At 36.2% G+C, this 15246-nt stretch overlaps 1 protein-coding gene across 2 annotated transcripts in view; it reads left to right on the top strand.

The window, feature by feature from the left end:
- LOC109054655 (discoidin, CUB and LCCL domain-containing protein 1-like) overlaps positions 1-15246 on the top strand; it is a 34244-nt gene that overhangs the window by 359 nt on the left and 18639 nt on the right. The window contains exons 1-6 of one of the 2 annotated variants that reach the window (XM_042746187.1): positions 5048-5163; positions 6527-6626; positions 7377-7520; positions 8025-8076; positions 9147-9219; positions 14684-14817. In XM_042746187.1, the coding sequence (XP_042602121.1) occupies positions 6590-6626; positions 7377-7520; positions 8025-8076; positions 9147-9219; positions 14684-14817 (440 nt within the window). In that variant the 5' untranslated portion in view covers positions 5048-5163; positions 6527-6589. Of the gene's footprint in view, positions 1-4944; positions 5164-6526; positions 6627-7376; positions 7521-8024; positions 8077-9146; positions 9220-14683; positions 14818-15246 lie in introns of those variants that run through there. The other variant, XM_042746186.1, reaches the window with a different exon arrangement.

Genomic DNA, 15246 nt, shown 5'->3' on the forward strand with positions numbered 1-15246 from the left:
CTTGTGAAGGACTTTGCATAGTTGTTTGCACAGAACATGCATTTGTGATTGTATATCATTTTAAGCAAACGTAGGCTACAGCTTGTTCTGAGGAGATACACTGTTTCAAACTTTGTTACACGAGCTCTTGTTAAACTCAGTCAGCGCAGGGAGTTTGACTTAACATTGTAGAAACAGTCTTGGATTAAGGTCTACTCTAAACCAAAATGTACAGTGGTGTGAAAAAGGTTTTGCCCCTTTTTTTAATTTTTTGCATTTTTGTCACACTTAAAAGATTCAGATCATCAAACTAATTTTAATATTACACAAAGATAACCAGAGTAAATACAAAATGCAGTTTTGAAAAATGATTTCATTTATTAAGGGCAAAAAGCTGTCCAAACTTACCTGGCCCTACATTAAAGTATTTGCCCCCTAAATCTAATAACTTGTTGTGCAACCCTTCGCAGCAACAACTGCAATCAAGAGTTTGTGATAACTGGTAATGAGTCTTTCACGTCGCTGTGGAGGAATTTTGACCCACTCTTTTTTGACCCACACTGGAGGGTTTTCAAGCATGAATGGACAGTTTAAGGTCATGCCACGGCATCTCAATGTGCTTGAGCTTCAGGTCACAAACTGACGGCCGGACATTCTCCTTCAAGATTTTCTGATAGAGTGCAGAATTCATGCTTCCATCAATTATGGCATGTCATCAGACCATCACACTACCTCCACCATGTTTGACTGTTGGTATGATGGGTATGATCTTTTTTTCTGTGTTGGTTTTACACCAGATGTAACGGGACACACACATTCCAAAAAGTTAAACTTTTGTATGAGACGAGCCTTTGTGTTCTTTTTGGTCAGCAGTGGCTTCTGCCTTGGAACTCTCCCATGGATGCAGTTTTTGCCCAGTCTCTTTCTTATTGTTGAATCATGAACACTGATCTTAATTGAGGCAAGTGAGGCCTGCAGTTCTTTAGATGTTGTTCTAGGTTCTTTTATGACCTCCTGGATGAGTCGTCGTTGCGCTTTTGGAGTAATTTTGGTTGGCCAGCCACTCCTGGGAAGGTTCACCACTGTTCCAAGTTTTCTCCATTTGTGGATAATGGCTTTGACCGTGGTTCGCTGGTGTCCCAAAGTCTTAGAAATTGCTTTATAACCCTTTCCAGACTGATATATGTCAACTAATTTGTTTCTCATCTGTTCTTGAATTTCTTTCGCAGCATGATGGGTTGCTCTTTAAGCATGCTTCACTTTATCAGACAGGTTCTATTTCTTGATTCAGCAGATCTGGCGGTAATCAGGCCTGGATGTGGCTAGTGAAATTTAACTCAGCTTTCTAAAATAATGTGGTTAGTTAATCACAGTTCTTTCAACATTTAACAGGAGGGGGCAATTACTTTTTCACGTACGGCCAGGCAGGTTTGCAGGCTTTTTTCCCTTAATAAATGAAATAATCATTTAAAAACTGCATTTTGTATTTACTTGCATTATCTTTGTGTAATCTTAAAATTTGTTTGATGATGTGAATCTTTTAATTGCGACAAAAAAAAAAAAAAAAAAAAAACAGGAAGGGGGCAAAAAGCTTATCACGGCACTGTATGTTTGTTTTTTCACTTACATGCACATATGCTGGTTTGCAATTTGTGTGTTTATGAACAGTTTCGTGTTGCTTGTTTCTACTTCAAACCGTAGTATTGCTGGAGCTTTGGCTCATTAGAAAAAATGTGCTGACTGTGTTGTAACAGCAGTTGACACAACATGCTGGCGCAGTCTGTCCATGAGGACAACTTTCCCTCGAATCACTCTCACATTGCAGTCAAAGTGCTTGGATAGTTAAAGCAGCATCTGATCTTCAGTGTGGAAACGCAAAACTTTGGGATTTCATTTTTTTCTGCTGGGATATTTCTTTAGGGCTCATTTTTAATTCTGCATGTGACCTTATCCAAAGTAGCTTACTGTGCACATATTGAGGCAATACCATGGGAGATACCTTTGGTTATTAAAGGAATAGTTCAGCCAAAAAATATATAATTTTTAAAGGATTTCACTGAATGGCTAAGGTTTTCGAGCCATGAAAAAGATGTAGAATCAACATTTAAAAAGTATCTATATGACTCGTGCACTAATTCCACGTCTTTTAAACCAAATAGTACATTTTTGTGATAAACAGACCAAAATCTAAATAATTTTTCACTGAAAACCTTGATATCTGCCCTAGCTCTCCTTGGCGGGTTCATGAGAGAAGCAGATATGTCTGATTTAAGAATGAATCATTCTGAGTCTGATCTTTCCAATGAAATGGTTGATTTACATTCATGCATTTGGCGAAGCTATTATTTAAAAGATTAGTCTAATTTACACAAAAATGTAAATTGTCATAATTAACTTAAACTGACTGGAATGCTGAGTCACTAACTAATTCAGTCCATTTTTATGTTACCTATTGAATTTGGTTTGAAGCTTGAAAACTTCCACAATGACTGATTGCATGGAAAAGAGCAGCAAGTGCAGTTCTCTTTTGGTTTTGCAGGGAAGAAATGAAGTCAAGTGGGTTTTGAAACAATGTGTGAATGAGTAAATAATGTCAGAATCTTTATTTTTGGGTGAGCTTTTCATTTAAGTGTTTCAATCAAGGATGCAATGCTTCAATACTACGTAGTATCACTACCCTTGATGTAGTCACTGGTTCCATTAAAGGTTTTTAACGTCCATGTAAGCTTTCCATTGCTCAAGGCGTTCTTTATAGTGTAAAAAAACGTTCTTTAGGTTTAGAACATGTTCTTCACACAGGAAAAAAAAAATGTTTATTTTAGGAACTGACTGATAGTTTCTTTGGGGAACCAAAAAATGGGTGGTCTATGGCATAATTTACTGTGAAACCCCTCTTCTGGAAGTTGAATATCCTCAACTAGTGTAAACCCATATTTGGTGCATCTTAGAAGGAGAAAGTCGGATTGTCTGTACATGCAGAACTCTCACTGTTGTGAATATTTGTGTTCCACCCCGGGGCAGACGATGGCCAGGTGTTCTTCAACATGCTGAAAAAGCTGGTTTTGAAGCTCTGTCATGTTTCTTCTCTGTTGGGATGAGTGCAAGAGAAAACTGAGTTATATTTAAACAATGTTATTAGGCCTGTTGACTACTTTCATTTCCAATTAATAACCTGGAATATTCTTTGAGGCAAGACGCTAAAGGCAAAAATGTGTTTATTTTTTCATGCATTGGTCAATTTTAAGATTTTAAACTATTTGGCTTTTCATAGTGTGTTGTTTCAGACTAGTTTAAAAAAACATCCGATATCCCTTCTAAATGTTTATATATTTGCTTCTGTAGATTTCAATTACAAAACATATCTTTAAAGGACCAGATTTTTGAAAAAGACTTTTTCCCACATGCATTGAAACAGAAATTTTACCAAATGTTATATTCTGAAGGTGTTTTACAGAGAGGTTTGTTCACATATAATTTGCCTGATTTTATACAATTTATTCCTAAAAATGGTTTGAACATTTATTTTTCTCTCTTTCTCCTGGCTGTTGACACTGTTTTCTGATTTATGGAGTGATATGATTTATGGAGAATTTTGATTTAGGGAGAGAGATTAAAAATCCCCTCTGTAAAAAACCTTTAATATGTCATCAAAATGTCTTGCCTTAAGTAGTCATAGCTTTTAGTTAGTTTTGAATGGCTGTGATTAACGTGATGTCATTCCTCCACCACCTGCCCTAAGGTTTTCCATCCGTTAGGTTTTTTTTTTTTTTTTTTTGCACCGACCCAACCCTACATCTGGATGGAGTTCAGACGCCACCACAAAGGCCACTGTGTGTCCGCTAGTATTTAGCACTGACGTAACACTACCTAAGGTCAAAGAAAAGCTTTTTTAGTTAGTGCGGGTGAATGTTCCCTTAGAAACACACCAGAGATATTTATAACATGAGAAAGTCGCCAACGTCACGAAACTTTGGGGTCTCAGAATCTGTAAAGCACATACATCAGCGCCAAGTTCATGCGTGGCTGCTGAATGCTCAGCTGTCTAGAAGAAAGGAGTTAGTGGTGCCATCACAGGTGTGAGTGCCTTTACTGTGGGAGACCGTGGCATAACAGAGCCATAACATATCAATGAACAGTGACAGTCTTGACAATACTTGCACAAATGCTGATATACACACTGTGGGAGCTCTTCACCCTGGAATCATCCATATGACTTGTGTCCAGCAGCTGACGGTTTCTTACACCACCTTTGTCACTGATGAGTGAGCATATGTGAGGAACATTTAATTTCCTCTCTAATAAGGGTGCTGTATTGTCTTCTGCTTTTAATTACAAAATCTATACTTAGATCTAAGTAGAGGCTTCTTCTGGTGTTTTGATTTGTCTTAGGGGCATGTGCGTGTCGAAACACTGAGTTAATGAAACTTTTTGCTGGCTGATATAATATTATTAGGTTTATGTTAGGTTGGCGTGTATTGGCTTGTTGGGTTCATCTAATCTTTTGTTGCAACAATATCAAGTATTCTTGTGCATTTTGAGTCTTGCTTGCTGTTATGTAATAGATTGGATTGCTGTTTGGATATATAAAAGAGTTTTATGAGTCTGGGGCTTGGATTAATATTGTCTTCTAAGAAATAAGCTTTAAAAGCTTAAATCAATTGATTTCTTCGCCATTATTGACACCAAACTGAACTGCAAGAATAGTTGGTGTCTTTATCACTTTTGATCAATTTAATGCATCCTTGCATTAATAAAACTAATTTCCTGATATCTTTTTGAACTTTTTTTTTTTTTAAATAATGTTCCGTTGTACATGTAAGCATATTCAATGGTCATCTCTAATTTTAGAATAAAAGCTGTACATTTTCCATACTTAAAGTACTAAATATTGAGAGTGTTTGGTCTTGTTCTTCCTGGGTCTGATTTGAGCATTCATTACAACAAATTCTCATATTTCTTTTACAGATGATGGCTGTGGCCATTATGTCATTGGTCAAGAGAGTGGTGTCTTGTCCTCCAAGAACTACCCAGGAACTTACCCCAACAACTCCTGGTGTGAATGGCGGATCCACGTACCCATTGGCCACACTATTGTCCTTAAGTTTGGAGACCTGGACATGGAGAAGAAGGACTGTGAGTCGGACTATTTGAAGGTTCTGAAAGGATCGTATGGGGCAGAAAACGGTGAGCTGATTTATATCATGGTGCTTACATAATATGTTGTTTTCTCAGCCATTATCTAGCGATTCCCTAGTGGTTACTACATCCTCCGTCTGGGTCAAACAATATGAAAACCAGATGTTTTCAGTGGTGAATGATGGTACAGCTTCTTGTGTTTTGAGATCTTCCTCTTGTGTCATCAGGGCTTTCTTGTTTGATTAATGGAAAGTGTGGTGGATTAAGTTGTTTTTGTCTGAGTGGTTTTCTTGATGCATTTCTCAACAAGAAGAACAGTCTCTTGCTGACTATTAGACTTAAGGACATTCTAACAGCTGCATTTGAATTAAAAAGTGAAGTGTGGCACCAAAAGTAATGATTATTTTCAAACAGGTTTCCCATACCTCCTTTGGTTGTAAAAAACAGATAAAGCCCCACAAACTGAAACCGTTGGTTGAGCCAATGTTGCTGTTTTTGGGCTGAAATAAAATGCTGTAGGAAACTGCTGTATTTAGAATTCTAATCTTAGTCTGGTTGTACTTGTGCAATCATATTATGATATAGTTGATCATGTGCTCTTTAGTCAGTTTAAACTCCTCTAGATCACATTACTGTGAGTAAACCTGAAAAAAGCACTGTAAATCAGAATGCTGTCATGAGTCGAGACCAGTCACACATTGATAAGTTTACTGTAAAGCAGGAGGAAACCACAGAAAGCAGTGTGTCAGAGGAGGTTTCAGAGTTTATGGTGAAATGTTGACAAATCTTCCTGTTTCCTAAAGGATATTGTCAATTGTTATCAATCATTTCTGATATTTTTCTATTTTGAATGAGCTTGCCGTTTTTGCACTATATTGGGATTTTAAAAATTTGAATAGTGCACAGATTAATAAGTATTCTGAGTGTGAATGCATTTCAGTTTAAAATGTAACAAGACTTTTAATGTCAGAAATTTGAAATATTCTAATTAAAGATTTTGCTGAATAAGGTCAATTTTTAAATGGTTGTTCCCTCAAAATACCTTGACTTGTGGATACGTGGTCAAACATGGTATGTTGTACAAATCTGTGCACTATTTTGATCCAATTAATGTGTGTTAGTTGATACCACAGCAGCTAAAATTTCATTGTTGATTATATAAGTGTCAAATTCGGCCAGAATGTACCTTTTAATTCAAAAAAAGAAAAAAAATATATTATTGGCAGTTCTTGTATTCATTCCATTTCCTCGTTTTGTTTGATCCAATCCAACATTCCAAGTTCCTTTAAAGTTTCAAAAATGTTAAAGTGCTTTACTTTTAAGCATTACTCTTCCTTCTGGTCATTTGCAAACCTTGGTAGATATGAGAAATTCATATAGAGCATTCCCGTTCTTTCCAAAATCCCAACAGAACTGCAGGTTACACCTGAACCTCTGTGATGAATGTGCTCACCTACTGCTTTCTGAATGATGGATGGAAAGGAAAAGGATATTGCAGCTCTTCACGCGAGGTGAATGGGCTGTTCTGACTTATAAGGCTATCATCTTCCAACCCTAAACCTGAGGGCTTTCTTGGTCATCCTGGCCAGAAAAGATGGACTGCCCTTTGTGTGGGCCATTGCTGTGGATAGAACATACAGCATCATGAGAAGAGACTTGGACATGATTCTTCCCACACTATGTCTGGTTCCTCCCCAGCCAACCCTTTAACCACAAACGCTGTGATGGTGTCAAGAGTCAAGCCTCAGCTACATCCACTGATCAAAGCATCCTGCAACTGGATGGCTGGAATTCCTCTCTGAGTGATTCTTAAACAGCAGTTGAGAGACGTTGGATGACTAAAGCTTTGTGTTGGTGCAGAGTTTGACAGTTGTGTCATTCACACGCCTTGGTGTGTCGACCCTTTGGTCCATTCAGTTCATAATGTTTTATAGATTAAAGTGTGCTGATAATCATCAGAGCTTATCAGAATCTCATCAGTGTTCGGGGTGTTATCCTTTAGTTAGCAGACATGTCATAAACTTTCCAGAATCACACTATTTCTGCCTTTTTGGTTTCATAAATGACTTTTGACATAAACATTTTTTTATCATTCTTATACTTTTTTACTTTCATTGTGCACTTGGCAGGTGTTAATGTTGAACCCGGTTTTGTTGGATGTTAATTTTCATTCATTTTATTAATACCTCAACGTGAATCTAATTCCTTATCTAGAGTTACATTTTCATGAAGTTTAATAAATTTACTTGCATTTCATCTAGTTTACTGGGAGTACTGTGGTGGTCTGATGCCCAAGCGTACACCGAATCACACAGACTCCAGTGAACTGACCGTCCGCTTTGCAGCAGCCCAGCACATCTCTGGAAGAGGATTTCTGCTTTCATACTCCACTGAAAACCACAAAGGTATGCTTGCTTTATGAAAAGTGTGTATAATCTTCCAGTCTCTTGGCTGACCCTCATGTTAACCGCCGCGCAGTGGCCCCATGCTGTGGCCCCATGCTGTGGCTTGCCCCTTCCCTCATCTGGATGCTTACAGATCCTTTAGGGATGTTTTTTACGTGACTTGTTTGAACAAAGCAAAGCCATGTTAAAAGGATAGTTGATCCAAAAATGAGAATTGTCTTAATTTACTTACCCTCATGTAGTTCATGAAGGTATAGAACTCATATAGAACTTTTCTTTTTTTAGTGAGCTCATGTGAGCGTGAGTGAGGTTTATGTCTTAAGTATGTATATGTTTCCATCCTATACATGGAAGAGCAGGAAGTGGGTCCGTCATCCTATTGTGGTGCTCATGTCCTGTTGTTGTTGTTGTTGTTGAGTCGGGGACCTGTTTCCTTTGTGGAGACTCTTCTCATTTGCTCCATTTTTACCCTCATTGTGTGGCCTCCTCTGCTTTCCTCCTCAGAGCTGCTGACTTGCTTGGACAAAGGCAGTCATTTCCCAGCAGCAAAGTACAGGTGAGAGTATGTCTTTAGCATTTAGAAGCCTGGAAAAAGTTAAACTCGCAAGCTGACCAATAAAGCATTTTTTCAGTCTTATAAAAAAAGTGTACTTTAATTTAAACATTTAAAGTTTTACTTGCATTTAATATGCTTTCTATGTATATAAAATACATTTTTTATTTTTATTTTATTTCAATCATACACCAAAATGGGATGTCTGATTTTTTATTATTATTATTATTATTATAATTATTGTTAGTAATGATAATAATTATAATACTTTTTATGATTATAGATCAGATTATTATAAACTATTTTAGTTTTTTTGTATAATTATACTATTTGGTTTGTATTATAATATTATACAAATAGCCTCTAGTTAAAATAATATACCACTAATTAATATAACTCAATATTTTTCAGTCTCGATTAAAAAATAATGAACATTTATTATTCTTACTATTATTATTATTATAATACAGTGTTTATATATATATATATATATATATATATATATATATATATATATATATATATATATATATATATATATATATATATATTATTTTATATGTACTGTATGTATATAAATGTACTTATTTATTTGCTTGCTTACTTGCTTATGCGAATGCACAAATACAGTCCAGTAAAAAGTCTTTACAAATAAAAATAAGAAAAATCCAGGCGTAATTTTCAGTCATAAATGGAAGGGCTCTTGAGGCAATGGAGGAATGTGAAATCTGTCATTTGACACACTCTTTAGATAAATTAAAAAGTAAAATTGCATTTAAATCATCATCACATAGCTCGAATATACATGAATATATACATAAATATAGTGCATATATAATGTATATTGCCCAGACCTCTCTTCAGCTGTTCAGTTGAAATATATCCAAGCCACAAGACATTACATAATAAAAAAAGTAACTCTAGGTAATAGTCACAGTTTTTCCAGACTATATCTCATGCCATCAGTGTTTATAATTTTAGTTTCTCGCTCAGCTTTATCTCTCCAGAGCCGTCGGCTATAATTAACTGATGCGCTGTAAGCAGATATTTCTCTTTGTTCTTGTCCTGTGTAGGAAGTACTGTCCGGCCGGATGTGCAGCGGTGACGGGAGATGTGTCTGGGGACATTTCCCTGGGCTACAGACATGTGAGTGTGTCTCATTGTTTTCCTCAGGTGTGGCTGGCATGCCGTGGCTTATTCCACGTCCTTGGGAGAATATTAGGCAAGCTGTGGGTTTGTTTACAAGGCCCGACGTGCAGCCAAGCCGATGCTCAGCGGGGAGCTTCCCGAACAGGTTTGAGATGCAGCGGCTTGGCCAGGAAAAGCAGCTTCTCTAAGCAGATTTTCCCCACAGGTGCTCAGGCCTCTAGGGCCTTCATAGGGAATGTTAAGCAGGCCAGCGGTCGGGGGTGGAATGCGCTAATGGCTCGTCCCATTGTCTGACAGCCATTTGTTGTGACAGGGCTTGTGTATGTGTATGTGGACGCCCTGAGGATACGCAGTGACAGATCATTTGTGCTGCCTCCATTGTTCTCCCTGGTCACTTAGTGGGCAGTGAACTCAGAATTGAAAGGAGTTTATGTAATTGTGCATACCTCTCCAGCGAATCGGGGTCGGATCTTTGGGTTACGCGAGGGATTGGCCAAGCAGCAATGGATAGTTTGATGTGGAGAAAATCATGTGCTTGGGCTTTGAGTTATAACTCGAGAAGTCAAGGGCCTTTCTGAAGGCTTAGCATTGTGGTAAAATCTCTTCCTGTTTGTGAAAGCTAAGCTGGCCGAGCTTTATGTGTGTCATTTTGTGAGGGTAACGGAAAGGTTCTTTTCATTTGAATCAGATGTTTGTTGCATGAGTGTAGCCTAACCTCTTAAAAACCAAAAGTAGAGTATCCTTACTGATCACCATGAAAAGGAAAACTGTAGCGAAAATAATGTCTATTTCCATGAGTCCATAAGTGAAAATGCTTCTATTTTGCAGCTTTGTAATTTAATGTTTGTTTGTTTTTCAAGTTGTTATATTAGCAGCAGGATTTGAGAACAAAATTCCAAAGAGCATTTTGTGCATCAAGAAAGAAAATCTGACTTTTTAAGTTGTTTCCTTTTTTACAGTTTACATTAATTTTAAAGTTTTTAAAAATCATGTGGAAAAAAAGGACAAATAATATAAATATAAAGTAGTGCTGTCCAATGAATAATCGCATCCAAACTAAAAGTTTTTGTTTAAATAATATATGTGTGTACTGTGTATATTTATTAAGTATATATAAATACACACACATGCATGAATATATTTAAGAAAAATGTTACTATGTTAATATATACATGTAAATATTTTCAAAATATATACTGTATGAGTGTGTATTTATATATACATAAACTATACAAAGTATACATACATATATTATGTAAACGAAAACTTTTGTTTTGGATGCGATTAATCGTTTGACTGCATAAATATATTTTGTATTTATAGTAATAGTTTGTAGTAATTAAACCATGTTTACTACTTTTACTTTTTTTAAATAAATTATAACTTTTATTATGCAAGGACACAATCATTTGATCAGAAGTTACAAATAATTTTTATGAAAACAAATCAAGTAAATGCTTTTATTTTAAACTTTCTATTAATCAAAGAATCTTAAAAATGTATTACAGTTTCCTCAAAAATTTTTATGCAGCGCAATTGTTTGATACGGAGATATATTTATTGATCACCAAATCAGGACATAGAATGATTTCTGAAGGGTCATGTTACACTGAAGACTGGAGTATTGATGTTGAATTCAGTTATGACTTTATAGGAATAAATTGCATTTTATAAATATATTAGTAGAAAACAGTTATTTTAAATTATAATATGTAAGAACTATCGGTTAATTAATCATTATCGGCCAGTGTGGTCCAACCTAGCTATCGGTATTGGCAAAACCCACTATCGGTTGACCTCCAATATATATATATACATAAATTTAGGAAGTGAATAGAACAGAAATAGAATAAATATGTAACACAGAAAGAAACTGGAAAATCCACATTCTGGTTGTTGGAAAAATCCAGTGTGTCAGAGCGTGACTATCTCTCTGTATTGTATTTTACTAATGATACATTTCCACAGACTAAAGTGATGGTAGGAGGAATGCTTTCTGCTTTAAGTTGCCCTAACCCCCATCACGGATCACAGGTTTTCAAGAAAGACAACAGACACACGGCTCCAGGCTCAAACTCGCACAACAGGGTCTTAACCCACACTGGAAGACAAGGGGGCACATTTCCACCCTGCTGCTGTCTGCTTTGATATGCGAGTGTTGAGGGCTTTGGAAAGAGCTAGAGCGATTGATTACTTCACATTGGCTTTTGTGTAGATGGGGTGGAGCAGTGGACTCTGGGATTACAGACAGATAATGCCACTGCAGTGAGGGTGTGGATCTGCCCTCCAAAGCCATTCAGCAGTCACTCCAACACACACACACAGACACACACACATTTATTCATTATCCTGCCACCTTATTCTTAATTCTAGATTCATCAGTACACTTTGAGAGACTGAATGAATCAAATTAATGAAATCTGTTTGGACATATAGCACCACCCACCTCTTTGTGCAAATAAATGAAACTGAATTCCCATAGTGCACATCATGCTTACTACTAGTTTTGCATCACTATCATTGCATATGCATTTTTTTTTTTTTTTTTTTTTTTTTTTTTAAGAAATGAATACATTTATTCAGCAAAGACACTTGAAACTGGTCAAAAAGGACATTAAAGATATTTATAAAAATTATTTTTTAAAATATATCAAAGTAGAAAACAGTTAAGTTAAATTGTAGTAATATTTCACAATTTTATAAAAAAAAAAATTATTAGAATTATTATTATATTTTTTTCTGTATTTTTCATTAATAAATGCAGCCTGGCTGATTATGAGACTTAAAAAAAATCGAACCCACTACAAACTTTTGAATGGTAGTGTATGTGTTTGTTGTCATCAGGTCATTTCATTGATTCTTGTATAAAAAGTGGAAAGCTCCCTTCATGCTATGACCCGTTCTGCTGTGAGGAGATTTGTCTCAAGCTCATATTGTCCCACTGAAATAGTCACTATACAAAGATCCTTCTAAGGATGGTTAAGAATGAGGACTTCATATTTGCATAACGAAGCTACATATGAATGACAGCAATACAGCAGTCAGTTAAGCATTACTATTACTATTGCACTTAAGACACGTATCCACTATCTTCAACACATGACAGACCAGAAATCATTCATTTTGTGAGTGTGAAGAACCAAACCTATGTTTAAAGGGATACTACATCCCATAATGAAAATCTTGTCATTATTCACTTACCCCCCATGTCGTTCCAAACCCGTAAAAGCTCTGTTCGTCTTTGAAACACAATTTAAGATATTTTGGATGAAAACCGTTAGACTTGTGACTGTCCCATAGACTGCCAAATAAATAACAGTGTCAAGGTCCAGGAAAGTATGAAAAGCATCGTCAGAATAGTCCATCTGCCATCAGTGATTCAACCGTAACGTTATGAAGCCACAAGAATACTCTTTGTACATGAAGAAAACAAAAATAACGACTTTATTCAACAATTCCTCTCCTCTTCCTCTCCAAATCAGTGTAGCGCCATTTTGACAAATTTGACTAGTACGCAAGCGGCTTATGCTCTTCTGTGTCAGCCGCGCCACAAGGATAAGTTTTTTACGCGTATTTATGTTTTGGTTTGAAAGCAAACAGCGCATCGGCACAGCACTGCTGACACAGAAGAGCGTACAAGTGGACTATTCTGACAAAGCTTTTCATACTTTCCTGGACTTTGACACTGTTATTTATTTGGCACTCAAAATGACAGTCTCAAGCCTACCAGTTTTCATCCAAAATATCTTAAAATTGTGTTCCGAAGTACACTCTAGCAGCCACATAGCACCACACTAAAAACACCCAGAGCACTGTAGCATTGCAGTAGTGTTTTGCATGGGACAGCACAACTTTTATGCATAATAAATCAAAGGAAGAGACTGCAGTTGTTAGATAGGGCTGTATTTATGGCCCTGACTGGAGGAGACATGTTCAGGTTAATGAAGCATCTCTCTCTGAATGCAAAGCAGCTGTTTCTGCTGATAACACACAATACGTCTTCTGTTACCGCATCACAGTAATGATTTGCAAGTGGCTTATGGGCTCAATGTAAAACACCAGACCACCCCAAAGACCGTACACACTTTTATTCAGTCTTTCTGCTATAGTCAGTCATTTTGCTCAAACTTTATGAGCAAAGTGAGCTTGCTTCTGGAAACATTTTTTTTTTTAAATCTTCAGCTTTAGGATTCAAAGTAAAAAGGACTTTTAAGTATTCAAAAGTAGTAAAACTGTGTGGTTAATATTTATTATGAAAAAAGGTAGAAAGTTTTTGGCTTGTTGCAGATGAGCAAGTTAAAATTACATATTGCAGATGTATATATTATGGAACATCCACATTTAGAGGACATGCATGTGCTCTCAGGGTCGAAGCTCAGTGTTACTCAACACAATTAAAATGATCATAATGTGATTTAAATCAGAAGATCACAGTGTTCAAATCCCATTATGACCGTTACCTGGCCAGTTAAGTAAAATGGCCTTAAAAAGGCTATTCATGCAAAGGCATTTTCTGTGACAAAGTATTAGCATTAGCGGTGGTAGCTAAGGAATGCTAAGCATTTCCACTGGCTGCCACAATTACTGTAATTGTTGCCTCAGAATGAAATTATAGAGCCCTCCTCAGTCAGATATTTTAAATTAATCCATGTTGTTACTAAAAACATGCATGCTTAATGTTCAATGGAGGTCTGTCTTAGTAATTATGAAATACCAGAACAAACTGAATTGAATGCCTGTGCTAGTATGCATATGGGTGTTTTATGGTAGCGGAGACAGTGCTTACAACATGAAATGATTGGCAAACATTTGTATTTTTTGTATCAGGTTTCTTTTAGGGTTGCTATGGACTGATCATAGAGAAGAAAAAATACAAAACATAATTAATAACAGAAACATTACATTTTAAAATGTATTAACATTTCACAGTAGTACTATTTTTTACTGTTTTTTTTTAACAAGTAAATACACAAGACTTTCAAAAATCATAATTTTCCAACTTTTGACCTACAGTGTATGTATTTAATATGTATATAAATATGATTTTTATATATGTGTTTGGGTGTGGGTATGAATATTCATTTTTTTATACTGTACAGTATAATGTTCTAATCAGTATTTCGTTTTTTTATTTATTTAGACAACATATTAATATCGAATTTTTAATATCAACCATTTCTCTCTTAATTGGTGTAATATGAAGAAAACTGGTTTTATCCGTATTGTTCTAATATTGTTTTTGTCAACTTAATTTAATCGCCAAATTGGTCTAAAATTGAACCAAAAAAAATCAATAAAATTTAGATTCCTTTTAAAGGAAATTTTGATTGAAAAAAAAAAAACCCCACAAGTGGTTGTGTATGAGTAAAGAAACTTTTATGTCTTATAGGCCAGTCTCTGTCCTTTCTCTGTCTGTCCCTTCATTATTGTGTCTGAGTGCTGTCTGTACTTTCTATTTCAGACATCAGTTTTGTGTAAAGCAGCAGTGCATGCTGGGGTCATCATGGACCAGTTTGGAGGACCAATCACAGTGGAGGCGCGCCGAGGGCTCAGTCGTTACCCTGCGGTCAGAGCCAACGGCATCCAGTCAAAAGAGTGAGTTACTGCAGTGGTTTCTATGGTCTTTCTCTGTGACAGAAGCTTGAAGCCTCAGATTTTATCTATGCTACAGAATGCTTTTATATTCTTAGGTGAGTCAGACATCAGCATGTGGGCTTTCCCATTACATAAAAAGGAATAAAAAGTTGATGTTTACAGTTTGTCTATGGAGCAAGTATGTAACTTCCATCTCAAGTGGATTTCTGTCAGCGTGTGTTTACTGAAAGTTTGACAGGAAAAACAGTTAGGTTACGGTTTGAAAAATTGAAATAGTTTGTCTTAAAAGTTCCCCTGACAAGTCGCAACATGTCTTATTCCAGAACTTCATCTAACTGCTGTGACTAGATGTGACCTTGGTAGGTTCTCCAGGACTACAGCGGTTATTATTAAGTGGTGATTCCTGCCTTCTTTTGCATGATGGATGGT

This window comes from Cyprinus carpio, chromosome B20 (genome assembly GCF_018340385.1).
Source record: "Cyprinus carpio isolate SPL01 chromosome B20, ASM1834038v1, whole genome shotgun sequence".
In the NCBI taxonomy this organism is placed as follows: Eukaryota; Metazoa; Chordata; class Actinopteri; order Cypriniformes; family Cyprinidae; genus Cyprinus; species Cyprinus carpio.